Source organism: Python bivittatus, unplaced genomic scaffold, assembly GCF_059951505.1.
Source record: "Python bivittatus isolate LINGU-HERP-01145 unplaced genomic scaffold, Pbiv_v1 ctg000220_np1212, whole genome shotgun sequence".
NCBI classification, from domain to species: Eukaryota; Metazoa; Chordata; class Lepidosauria; order Squamata; family Pythonidae; genus Python; species Python bivittatus.
This window is the reverse complement of record NW_028277048.1, coordinates 32,023,887-32,037,609: the sequence shown is the minus strand read 5'-3', so window position 1 is coordinate 32,037,609 and position 13,723 is coordinate 32,023,887. Positions and strand designations below refer to the sequence as shown.

Here is a 13,723-nt window from a genome sequence, read left to right as displayed (position 1 = left end):
CCTGTATACAGAGAACACCCACATTTTCCCTCCCAGCCGCTCCCCCCCCCCTTTTCTTTGTTCACCATCTTGTAGGAACGAGGTCCCCAGTAAAGGCACTGCCCTCAGAGAGACTCGGGATGTTCCCGATGGCCCCGAAGGCGATCTTTCCTTTCTCTGCGCTTGTGAGAGGCACCGTGTTTCGGCTTCCCTGGTTTTCGCGTCGGAGTCCGCGTCTACACAGGTCTAGCCCCCGAGGCTGTCTCACTTCCCCGGGGAATCTCAGCCCACAGACCACACGAACTTGCCAGCCGCCTTCAACTTCTTCGCTGAGCGTCCCCCTCTTTCTTTTTAAGAGAAAGCCTGGACTGATTCTGCCCCCGCGCACGCCCTGCTGCTCCTCTCCCTCTCCCTCTCCCTCCTCTTGCTCCTTGCTCCATCTTCGCGCCAGCGGCTTTCTCCCCGCTGCCGCATCAGCAGAGGCACGCTCTTCTGTTTCAAAGGGTCGTCTGCTTCGCTCTGCCCTGTCTCTATTGGCCGGATGGGGCCTTCTTCCTGCCGGGGCTGCTGATGTCAGACACGCTCTCACACCCTTCCTAAGGCCGCCGCCGCCGCCGCTGCTGCTGCTGCGGTAGAGCCTGCTCGGCGCGGCCAGACTCGCCCCGAGCGTGCGGGCTCTCTGCCGGGGAGAGCCGAGCCCAGCCCAGCCCAGCCCAGCCCCCCGAGCGATCCAAGGGGCCAGGCAGAAAGCGCTCCTTCCCTCCACCTCCCGCCCTCTCCCGGTGCAGCAATGCTGAACGCCTGAGAGCCGCTCGCCCAGCCAGGCGGAGGGAGCTTGTTTACCAGGCGGAGAAGGAAACGTTATCAAGCCTTTTGTCTTGGAAGGGAGCATCTCCTCCGGCGGCTGCCTCCAGGGCCGGGGACGCGGACTGCTCGCTCCAGCCTGCCTGTGCCGTACTTCGGCTTCTGGAAACATGTCTTGATGCTGCAGCGGCAAAGAAATGTCCCCTGCTCAAGCGTCCCTGGCGGATGCCTTTGTATAATCGCCTCCTTTTATGTTGGAGCCGCCTTCGGCGTGTGCACGCATGAAACCAGGCACTTGAGCGCAGTTTGAAGCGGCAAAACTGGAAGATCGGAGGAGAACATCGTGGGGTGTTTTTCCTTTCCTCTTCCCCGGTGGCCGGGTCAGCCTTCTAGATGGTGGCAGCGGCAGCATCTACGGACATTGCCAAGCACGCGTCCTCCGGGGCGCTGTAGATTGTTGGTGCTTTTGCATTTACAGTATTGGGGAGCCTTCGGCTACAGTCGGGGTGCCTTGTGGTCGCGTTTCTCCTAAACTGCTGATCTGCATTTAATGTGTCGGAATATGCTCATGAAAGAGTATCGGATCTGCATGCCTTTGACAGTTGAAGAGGTGAGTGCGCATTGCTTAATAAACGCTTCGCGGTTCGCTTAACTGTTCCTCCTCGGGAGGTGAGCAGAGGGCTAGGCGGCGATCCATCTCCTGCTTTTTCACGGAGTTCTTTATAGTCTTATAAATACGTTGAGGGATCCTAGTTCTGCTGCGAAAGCGAGAACGTGGAGATAAGGCAAAGTACGTGTACTAATTTGCAAAAGCGTCAGAATCTTGATTGGCAGCCCAGCCTTGGCATGAAAAAAAGAAACACGTTCTCGCGCGCACACCTGGGATGGCCCTGATGTGGGCTGCAATTAATGTAAGAAGAATTTATTTGGTAAAAAACTAACTTAAGAAAAAAACGCTCCCCCCACCCCACCCACCGCCCACAACGACGTTATTTCCATTCTCCAAGTTTATAGAGTTAATAATGCTTGGACATTTCTATTAGGTAAAGTTGCATTTTTAAGTGGGCTTGCCTCTTCCAATACATGTAATAAGTAACCAGCCTCTCTTTTGGTATTTTACTAAAGCAATGCCTATCCTAGCATGTGCGTGCGGCGCTAGATACCTAAACTGAAGCGGGTGGCACACAGACATGACGGCGCAGACCTACATCAAAGGGGCTGTTCATGTGCAGAATGCAACAAGTTTCAGTGTCATGCCAGCTACAGTTTTAATCAAAGTCGTAATCGTTGCTTTACTGAGATAAAGTTTTGATATTGTTTAGACTGTAAACTTCAGACTGCCTTTCTTTTTTTCTTCCCTCTTTCTATTAGCGTTCTCAGTTTTGAGTACGAAACTGAAAGGCTGCAGTCTGAATCGGAAAACAGTTTAAATTACAATTATTGCCTTAATGGCAATCCAGTCAATACCATTCAAGTCTCTTTTCGCCTGTATTCTTCTGGCAGTGCCAAATACATTCGCGCTTTCTCTCTCTCTCTCTCTCTCTCTCTCTCTCTCTCTCTCTCAATGTGCTGTACGCCACAAGGAGGCGCTTTTTGGATATAATTCTCTCTAGAGCTTTATTCTTTTCCTTTCTATCTGATGCAGATATGTATGGTGGGAAGAATCCCATTTGTAGATTCTTTGTGTGTGTCTGTGTGTATGCAGGTATCTTTATTCTTGCATCCCTACATTTTGGATCCTTGCTGGATTTATAATGATTTTTGCATTTACATAAAACTAGTTTAAATGTTCTGGCAGTGCCACAGTTCTTTCCAGTTTGTGTAATGAGAAAATAGAAATGCAGACATTAGTCATCTAATTCACCTTGTTCTGCATCTATATTATTTTAGTCAGCTAACATTCAGTGCATATGATATATTTCGTATCTTTAACATTGTGAGCTGACTAGCTGTTGTATGAATGTTTCCTTCAGCAGCTTCTTGAGTTCTTCAGGCTCCTCTGTCTGCCCGCCAAACCAGAACTCTAATGTTTAGGAGAGTTTTGCCAATAATTCAGCAGAAGTTGCTAGTCCTCAAAAACTGATACAAGTAAGCTCTGTTGTTAATGTTCCTCTTTATTAGTCATTTCTCAATAGTTAAATTTTAACACCACCTCCCCCTCTCCATTTCAAAACTTTTACAGCCTGGTTGCCTGGAGCTTGTCATAAGCAAACGAGACAAATGGCTGTTTACAAGCCTGACTTAAAATGTTTGGTGTAGGGGTTGAGGCACCAGACTAGAAACCGGAAGACCCTGAGTTGAGTCTCACCTTAGGCGCAAAGCCAGCTGGGTGACCTTGGGCCAGTCCCTCTCTCTCAGCCCCAGGAAGAAGGCGGCGATGGCAAACCACTTGCCAAGAAAACTGCAGGGACTTGTCCAGGCAGTCGCCAGGAATCAACACTGACTCGAAGGCATGCACACACACACACACAGAGACACACACAAATAGTTCAGTAGAAGTAAAAATTCAGATCCTTAGTTCTTTGCACAGATGTGAAAACATTGTATTTCCCACTTCCTTTCCTGGCCTAGGGTAATCACAGTTTGCCATTTTGTTTGAATTTGCAAATTGTGGTTCATACTTTCCTTGTAGAATAAGACTAGCGCAAATAATTTTCCACTTTGGGAAAAATAAGAAACAGGTTTGCTTAAAATGAAGGAAAGAACTACAGAAGCACTCAGTTCAGTCTTGGGCTTATATTGCCAAATCACAATTTTGTGTCATAAATGAATGAACATTAACTTTTTGGTCTAAAAGTACAAACCAGGAGCAAAACGTTATGGCTTTTAGGTCAGTCTCTACTCTATACATGTAATCCCAAAGGATTGTGTTTATGATTGTGCAAAGGCTCTGTAGTAAGATTTTCTATATTCACAAAAAGCGTGGACATACCGTTCCCATTCATGGAGAGGTATGAGTCCTGCTCTCAGCCCTGCTGGTAGAACTGGGATGGAAAACCACCAGCTCTTGGGATGTTGCAGAATTTCAGTTCCCAGTAGCCATACCCAGTATGGCCAGCGGTAGGGGGATGCTGGAGGACCACAAGTTGCCTCCTGCTATTCTAGAAGGCTTTGGGCAGTCAGTTTGCCATCGTATCTCCTTTTACAAGGAAGCAGAGTTCAGTCGTCTTTACGCTGAACATGTCCCTCAAATTGTGCCTGGGTATAGAACCTAGCTTAGGGTCTTTACAACCGTATCTAGAAAGAGGCAACTAATTCTCTATGTGAATATAAATTCTCTACTCCAGAGGACATATGGTTTTGAATTGTGCTCATGCTATTGGTTGAAAATAATACAGTAGCAGTCAGTGAGTGTCTTTTTTTCTTCATCAAATACTTGAGAGCTAGAAAATGGATTTAAATAAGTTCCTCCTGGTGTTCTTTTCTTGAGGGCCTTGGAATATTTCGCTGTGAGGAACTGTCACCTGCCTAATAATGGGCTGGAGTCTTTTGCCATTTTGTACTATAAGCAGTGATAAATGCATGAGTACATTACGTGAGTAGGCTTATAGCAACAAGCTGTAGCTTTGCTTGGATCTTTTGTTGCCATGTTGTTTTCCTTTTATTTAAAAAAATGGCTATGAGTATCTGACCTTTAAACATTTATCATCAGACTGGGCTTTTTCCTTGAACACTTTGTGTATTTGCTGTAATTCTCATGTGGCTTGAGTCACATTGGGATAAAATGTCAAAACCTCAACTTTAGGCTGCTATAGCTATTTTATAGTAAAATTTCTAGTAAACCTGATTGGGGAAGAAATATAATGTATGAAATCTGACATTGTTAAATTGTTGATTATATGTTGGCTAAGGATCTCCTTGTTCAGTTTATATTGCCTTACTTAAATACTGAATTCTGAGCAAATTCTATCATTTTGGCAGACATCAGTAGTATTTCAATGAGACATTCACATAATAGCCCACTTAATGCAAAAGGTACTCCAGGTTGAAAGCATTAAGATGCTTCCTTGTAATGATTAATGTTTGTTTACAATAGAAAAAGTCTGCTTGGCATAATTAGCATTTATGATTGGAAAAAGATCTGAAATAAATTTGCCCTAAAGATTTAATTGTTCCTGGTCTTTGTTCAAGTACATGGCATATAGATGGGGGTTCCGCTTAACATATTTCCCCAGACTTCAGGTAAGTACAATGCTGTCTTAATTTCATGATTGTTTATAAAAATAATTTTATCCATCACTTTCAGAAAGTGATGGAAGAAAACCTTCAAGGCAGCTAACAGAACTGATGAAAACAATTCAGTGTAAATGAAGCATGACAATGAAACATCCAAAATAAATATAATGGAGGAACAAAAGGTAAATAGAACAAAATATTCAGTTATTGAAACTGATACACTCACCTGGTATAACAATATTGAATTGATCAAATGATTGAATTTCATTAAAAAAAGAGCCATCTGGGCTTCTCAGGAGTTCCAAATCTTAGATGCTGCATCTCTACCTAATTCCCTATTCAGACGGTGTCACTAGACTCCTAAATGAGAAATACTGTCCAACACAGAATAGTTTTGTATTGCTGTTATGTTGTGCTGGTCAAATGCACCCATAGATCTTGATTACTGATGTCTGCAGCTCTCATGAGCTAGGTGATATGAGCTAGTGAAGGATACTAGATGCTTGCTGCAAAGCCTAATGTGCTTCAAGATGTCTTAAAACTGGATATTACTGGTTTGTTGCAGGCTAGATAACTATATGATAATTTATAATCCTGTTAAGTAATTTTCAAGACCACCACATAAGCCAAAGTATACAATGCAGTGCTGTTGGATGGCATAACCCCTGTTGCTCTGTATGGGCAAGACCATGAAAATCTGATGAGATTTCAAGCAGGAATACCAAAATCACTTAAGATTTGGCATCTTGTGAGATATAATTGTATTTTGCCCATTTAAAAAATGTGCATTTATTTTGCCATGTGCACGAGGGGCTATCGTTGTTATCCTCATGAACCATCCATGGTCCTTTGACCACAGATTAGGAACTATTGGCTTAGATTAACCATTGTTAAAGCATCACATGTCAGGTAACACCAAATCATGGTTTATCACTAACTCTCTTTTTTGACAATATCCTGACAATCTTTACACTAGCTAACACTACCTTGAATTTAATATTATTACTTTCCCCCAGCTTCTATATTTTACCTCTGAAAAACAAAGCAGGAGCAACCTCATTTTCCAGGAGCACTAGTGATTGCTTAACCACAAGCTAGCCATTCAGTTGGTTTTGGGTTATAACCGGCTTTTCCTCCAGAAACTTAAGAGCATATTAATAACAGTTCCAGTGTTTTTCCCATCCCAATAACATGGTGAGATAGTTTGTGCTGAGAGAGAGTGACTTCCCCATAGTCACTCAGTGAACTTCCATGCTGGAGAATGGACTTAAATCTAGGTTTTCCCATTCTTAGTCCAATACCTTAACTTCTCCATCAGACTGGCTCTCTCCCATCATTATCTAACCACAATCATTTGGGTCAGTCTTTTCCTTATCTTGGTCTTGTTATAAAAATGACAGTCTTTGTGCTTGCTTGTAATCTGTTTCAAATTAACCTTGGGAAGCGATGTAGTTCTGTAAACTATTTGGGAATCCAACAGACTTCCTCTTTAATTCAAGGAAGTGAAGGTAGATGCGGTGTTCAAAAGGAATTGGTATTTCTGTTTGCCAGTTACAAATATTCAAAAGGGATGCACATTACATCGGCATATCTTCTTTTTGTTATTCTTGCATGATAACATCAATTTTTGACAATGTTCCATGCTATTTTTAGGATTCTGAAACCCTTTTTATCTACTCATTCTCATTTCAAGCATGTTTTATGCTTATGACAAGCTGCAAACAAGAAATGCTCTAAAATTCTCTCTTCCTGGGTTTCTGTCAGTCTCAGTCCAAAATTATAAAGCCACCTTAGTATGAAGTTAAATTTAAGCAGTGCAAAACTGGAAGATGATGGGACTGCTGATTATTGTAAGAACTGCTGCAATTTTCAAATCTACCACTTCGTACAATATCTGCTTACAAAGGGTGCATAACTAACTAATGCTTACTCTAGGATAAATATGTAGCCCTATCCTCTATCTGGTACCATTCTGCTCTGAATGCTCCTGCGAAGATATTTAATCTTAGTAGAGGAACACACTGCATTCAACTCAACTGCTCTCTTGACTTGACTTCTGGTATTTACCCAGTGAGAAATGCATTGTAGCAATGCTAGGTGGTGTGGCAACTATGTTTACTAGGCTTTAAGAAATATCTCAATCAAAATGTGTTTTAATATTTTACACTCTATTTCTTTAGAGTCTTATCTTTGCATTGACTTGCTTTTGATATCAGATACATCAGCACTGCAGTTTTCAGATTCAGATTTCCCTCTTTGATTAACTAATGCCCACATCTCATTAGCTATAATATTTCAGCGCCCATACAAATGAAGTTATAATCCAGGGGGAAAAAACCCAAGGTCCTTATGGTGATTTAAAGCCCAGTTTATTTATTCTGATATATTTCAGGATTCAGTTTCATCAGATCTGTGGACCTTTATGGCAAAATTGGCATTTCTGTACACCCCTGTTTTTGAGACACTGAGAATTATAAACACTGAGATTAGACAAAAATAAGACAAAGAAAAGTATAGAATATGATAATTACCTTATCAGTTGTGGGTATTCCAAAACAGCTGCTGGTATGATCCAGACACTTGGAACGGATGAACTGCTTATTACACATAGCGATAGGCCTTTTTTCTTGGTTCATGTCACAGAGGATACAATGGAACTTCTTGATCAGGAATAGAAAACTTCTGTCCTATGAGCTTATTATAAGTCATCCGCCTGGTTTTCATGGTTTTCCCTTTTTTATATTTTTTAGTTTTATTATTGCTGTGAACCACCCAGAATTGTGTTTTACAAGATAGGTGGACCATGTAAGGCTTTTTAATAAATAAGCAAACAAACAAACAAACTCATTGGTATCAACTATGGAGTCATTATCAAGAAATAGAAACTTGAGCTACCTGATGTTTCCACACATAAACCTTATGGGCAGTATAATTAGAGACAACGGTTTACTTTTATCACTGCACCAGCAGTGGTTTCTTGTTATAACGTCAGAAGAAATCGGAAGGATATTTAACAATTGGATCTGGCAGCATGTAAAAAAAATTAGTGAAAGCAGGTTGAATCAAAGCAGTCACTGTGCTTAGTTGGGTACAAAACTACATGGTGGCAATGCCCAAATATAAGGATATTCGAGAAGAATGGGAATCTGGTAAATGTAAGATGATGAGGATGCAAAATAAGAGCTCTGGTCAGGCTGCTGGGATTTAATAGGGATTCAGTAGACTAAAAATAAGGATTTCCTATGAAATATGACCACACAAATGCTTGCTTATAGCTACTAAATGGAAAGATGAAGAGCACCTATTTCATTCCCAGTGGCATTATTAAAAAGTGGCAGTTTTTGCCAATGGGCAATCTAAGGGCCCCTCCACAGGCGGCACTTGTGCCCATGTGGTGGTCCCACACGGTTGTCCATCTCTTTGTCTTCCTTTGCAGGCTTGGCTTTCCACAGCTCAAACGACAAAACTCTGTGTGATTTGTGATTCTGGAGCTCTTTGGAGTAGGGCATTTTCCCTTTTGCAGGATTCTTGCCTCATCCCATTGCCTATGCTTAGAGGTCCCTGGTAGATTTCATGGACAATATCATCAGCGATCCCCATCTTGTTGGTTTTAATCAGCAAAAACCACCTGGCTCCATTTTTGTTGTTCATATAAACAACCTGTGTTGAGCTTTGCCCCACTTCCCGGACCTTGGGCTCAAATGAGCCATTCCTCACTTCCCCCCATCGCCACCCCCCTCTGCTACAACCTACAACCATGGCTGCAGCTGTTGGAAAAAGCGCCTGCTTGTAAAGCAGTGCTGTCATGCCATCATCACCACTTTGGGGGGGGGGGATTTATAACGCAGGAAGAATGACATTGTGATGGCCAGGCAGCTTTCCTCTCATATGAGCAGCTCATATTTTTTTGCAAAACAGTCAAACACACAGCTGAAAGCTATTAATAAACAGTTTTAAGTCTAGCATGAGTAAAATGCAGTTGCATAGGCATACCATTAATAACTGTAGATGAGAGGGTAAGTAATAAATAAAGGGTAAGTAATAAATATACAGCAAAAAAAAAATAGAATTGAACTTTAATTCTCAGTTTATACACGTAGTACTACTCACAGTCAACCATTAACAAGCATGACAGCGAGATGTATTCGGTCTTGCACGACTGCTGCTATCTGGAACTGGGGAGATTCTGAGGTAGACTGCAGCATCACAGTCCAGTACACTTTAGAGCCAACATAGGTGGCCAATTTAAATGCAAATTTCAGCTTTAAATGTGTTGCTGCCCTAGGGCCATACATCTGAATCAAAAATCTCAAAGCGGGTAAACAGACAACTTATTACATCCTAAAGAAAACTGAAAGTTCAGATGGAAATATAGCATAGTAGCCTTCTATCAGATATTGGGGGCAGGGGGTTGGTTTGAATCAGAAAATGAATAAGTACATAGGAATAAAACAAAGCTCATATTACTCTTCCATAGATGAAGTTGTGTTGAAAAGTGATCAGGTTAGCTAGTTGAGAATATACAGGTATGGCTGTTTAGCCTGGAAATTTAGCAGAACATTTTTACATCTTAGGTCTGGTTTTAACATGCACTTAGTTTTTGATGCTTGGGTGATTTTGTTTTGTTAATATGCATGTCCACATATTAATTACATATTAATTCTTCCTTGAAAAGTATAAATTTCTAAAATGCATGGCCTTTTCAAGTTTCCACTTACTATATTGACTCCAGTGGGAGAAGTAAGGGATTATATCTCAGTGGCTGTTTTCATGCATCACACCAAGCATGGGTTTTTAAACTATAGTTTGTTAAGTAAATCACATTTACCTAGGTTTACACAACAGTGTCATGTGCAAATTATGTTTTGGGTTCTTCTTCAAGGCCATGCTAATTTGCATTCCTCCAGTGGTTGAAGCAGCAGAAAAATAATATGCACTGCTGTAGTAGTCAGGCTCTAAGCGGACTTAGGAACAAGGCTTGCAAATGGTCCAGCTCTTACAATTTTGCTGACAATTTAAGGACAGCAATTACTAAAGTCCTCTAGATATTTTTCTCCTCCCACCCAGCATCAGCAGCCACTGGGAAAGACCACCAGTCTCTCCGTAAAGTATGGGTGATGGGCTTGGGGGAGTGTGGGCGGGGGCCTAGGATGCAAGCCATCTTCAGGTTGACTGAGTGATAGTTTCCAGCGTAGAGATGGTCTACACTGGTAACCTATCCCTTGAGTTATTTCTGAACACAGGTCTACTGGTCTTCTGGAAAACCAGTGGAGCTGGACCCAAGAATAACCCAGCTGAAAGGAGAGTGTGACAGAGAAGAAGTATGGGATAAAGCTGGAGAAATCTTTGGCAAGACTGAGAGAGCTTTGTTCTGCTCCATCTTAGCTTGTCCTTCACCCAGTAACCTGTCAGGTGAACTGTTTTTGGACAAAGGTTTACCAGCCTTCCAGATGGGTGGATAGGTTTACTGGTCACTTGGGTTAGAACCAAAATGGTGTCAGTCCTGACTGGGTCAACGCTAAGTTTGTGAATGAGGTGTCACAGATCATTCACACACTGAGCCTTGGGTTGGGAGAAGGTAGAAAACACAGTCTTTGTTTAGTGACTGACTCATTTAGCAACCATTTGCAGTTACGATGGTGATGAAAAAGTAACTTTATGACCAATCCTTGCGTTTATGACCTTTGTAGCTCTCTAAAGCAAAGGAAGGTTGAAGTAAGATCGTAAGCACAGTAGCAGTTTTGCTTCACTTAACAACTGAGTTGCTGATCCCAATTGTGGTTGCTAAACGAGGACTACATGTATATTAAAACTGGAGGAGTTAAGGACAACTTTACTCTACTTCCATGGTTGGCCAGGGAGGAGACAAAAGCTGCATTATGAGAAAAGAAAGAAAGTGGTTAGTGGGACAACTCTGAGTCATGATTAACAGACTGTGTGAAAGTATGGTGTGTGCAATGTGTGAATTAAGTCTGAGTGTAACAGCATTATAAGAAAAGTACCACCAAAGAAATCACATTTCAAAAAATGTCTTCCGAACTGGGGTATCCTCCAGATGTGTGGACTTTAGCTTCCATTATTGTCAGTGATAGTCATGTTGATTAGGGAATTCTGGGAACTTAAGTCCAGATCAATATCAGGGAGAGAAGGCTAGAATACAAATGGGCAACCAAGCATAAAGTGTGTACGGAATGAAACTCTCCTGTGTTGCATCTGTAATTTGCTATATAAATACCAAGGCAGTCTTGCCTATTGAATCAAACGTTTGATATTTGTGAATTCCATGTCACCATGGTAGGTTTATAACAAACTGTATACAAATCATTCATATTCCCTCTATTTTGTTGATTTTGTTCCTAGCATTGTATGCCCTTGTATGTATATAACACTTGGATTCTTTTTCAATATTTATTTTATTTATTTATAGGACTTATATGGCTGCCTATCTCATATGATGACTCTAGGCAACTCACAACAATCCATAAAAAACATAGTTAAAAACCAAACTAGTTCCTGGTATGTACTCAGTACTCAAACATATGTTATTTGTGATCTAATAATTGTAATAGTAATTTAGTAAATAATAATAATTTATTAAACTTATATGCCACCCAGTTCTCAACGACTCTGGGCAGGTCACAACAATCTAGATTCATATCTCATTTGTATTCTGTTATAAAGTCATTAATTAGTGTTTGCTCTTGAAAGCTTTCACTTTAGTGATGCTTAATTTGGGCCAATAAAGATCCAGAACAAATATGGATCTTGAGTTTTTAGAATCTCTTTCTGAAAGAATTTGTAGATAACAAATTGCCAAAAATAATTTAAATTTAAATCCTGATTTTTAAAAATAATGTATAGATATCTTAAACAAGATCCAATTATATTTTAGTTAATTTCTCCTTCCATTATAAAGTTATATATCCTCTTCTTTTGTTGAGCTGGCAGCCAACATGAAAGTGAAAATTTTTGGTATTCTCTGAAATAGTGAGAGATTTTAGAATGTAATACTAATTATGATTGTTTTTTTAAATTAGTAAAAGAATTGGTGAGATGTTTCGATGTGACAGCTCATGGTTTTGATCAAGAATTATTACAGGTAGTTCTCAACTTATGACCACAATTAGGACTGGAACTTCCATTGCTAAGCAATGCATTCATTAAGTGAGTCACACCTGATTTTACAACCTTTTTTGCCACAGTCGTTAAGCAAATCATGTGGTTGTTAAGCAAATCCAGTTTCCCCCATTGACTTTGCTTGTCGGAAGCCCCCTGAGAAGATCGCAAATGGCAATCACATGACCCCGGGATGCTGCAATTGTCATAAATGCATGCTGGTTGACAAGTGCCCAAAGTTTGATCATGTGACTGTGGGAACACTGTGACGATTGTAAGCACAAGGACCGGTCGTAAGTCACTTTTTCCAGCACTGTTGTAACTTCAAACGGTCATTAAACAAATGGTTGTAAGTTGACAACTACCTGAACTCTAGCTCTGAAAAATATTGGAGAATAATAACAACACTTAGTGAAATAATGCATATAATTTTATTAAGGATTAGTCCCAAAATCTTTTTTTTAAAACTTAATTTAGTCTTTCTTAGAACTATGTGTTTAAAAGCAATCTTTGTATCCAACAGACAACCTTGCAATAAGGAACTCAGATTTGTATTGGAAATGCAAAGTGCATCTAATCAGAACACTAGACAGTATTTCAATAATGGGAAGGGACTAATCCTTTTATCCTAGAGCAGTAATGAAGGCAGCACTTACAGTATGAAATGCCTCTCATTTGGCATCTGTGCTTTGTAGTAAGGGTGAAATGCCATTATGTGTCCATTACGTGAACATCTCTGACCCTCATACAACTTCTCAGCCTCCTTCATTTCTGCGTATAGCAGAAATCTGGCAGTTGAGGTATGGTAGGAGAACTTTGCCAGATCAGACCAACGCGCAAGTTAACCTCACTATCTGCTAGCTGGCATTGTTCTCACTGATGTCTGTATTTAATTTTTTTTTAAAAAAAATCTAATTAAGAGTTGAATTTTTAAAGGTATGAAACATTTGCAATTCATTAATGAAAGGGGGGGGAAGAGAATTTGTTGAATTAATTAATTATAATTACACAATTAATTATAATTAATTCAACCAATGCCCTTTTCCTCCACCCACCCCTTTCAGTTAGACGCCTCGGGATATCTCGCTCCCTTCCTCTGAAACCAGCCTTCTGTGAAGCGATGTCCTTCAGATGGCTTGGAGTCACAATTCAGAGTGGCCGAGGGCAAGGAAGGCTGAGGGGCCTTCCCGTTGTATCTGGAGGATATCAAGTGGCAAAAGGCTTGGGCCTAAATTATGAGAGTCTGTCTGTATGTATTTTTTGAATTTATATGAGTCGTTCCCAGGCAGGCTGCAGGTTTTTTGGGTTCCTTTTCTGGCAGCCAACACATTTCTCTCTCCAGACTCCAATTCCCTATCCTCAGGAGAAAGAGAAAAGCTGATTAAGAATAGGAACTTTCCTGTAGGGCTTTAAAATACCCACCATTTTACAAGCATGCATGGGAAAGTTTCCTCTGAAGTCTCTCCTCCCCAACGCTACAGCCCCCTGATGCAGGGAGGCTTTGAAATATCTTCCCTTGACCAATAAAAGGGAGAGAAAAATTCAGGGAAGGTTTGGTGTTTACTAGGAAGAGCTAATTCTTATTTTCCAACACTTCAAACCACCCTTGGAAATCAATCTCCCCTCCCCCAACACCCCCAGCCGTCAG

At 41.0% G+C, this 13,723-nt stretch overlaps 1 protein-coding gene across 1 annotated transcript in view; it reads left to right on the top strand.

Moving 5' to 3' along the window:
• Nucleotides 1-584: 584 nt before the first annotated feature.
• PITPNC1 (phosphatidylinositol transfer protein cytoplasmic 1) overlaps nucleotides 585-13,723 on the top strand; it is a 142,133-nt gene continuing 128,994 nt past the window's right edge. Inside the window, exon 1 of the mRNA XM_088138275.1 lies at nucleotides 585-1,393. Within this exon, the coding sequence (XP_087994401.1) occupies nucleotides 1,334-1,393 (60 nt within the window). The 5' untranslated portion in view covers nucleotides 585-1,333. The remainder of the gene's footprint in view (nucleotides 1,394-13,723) is intronic.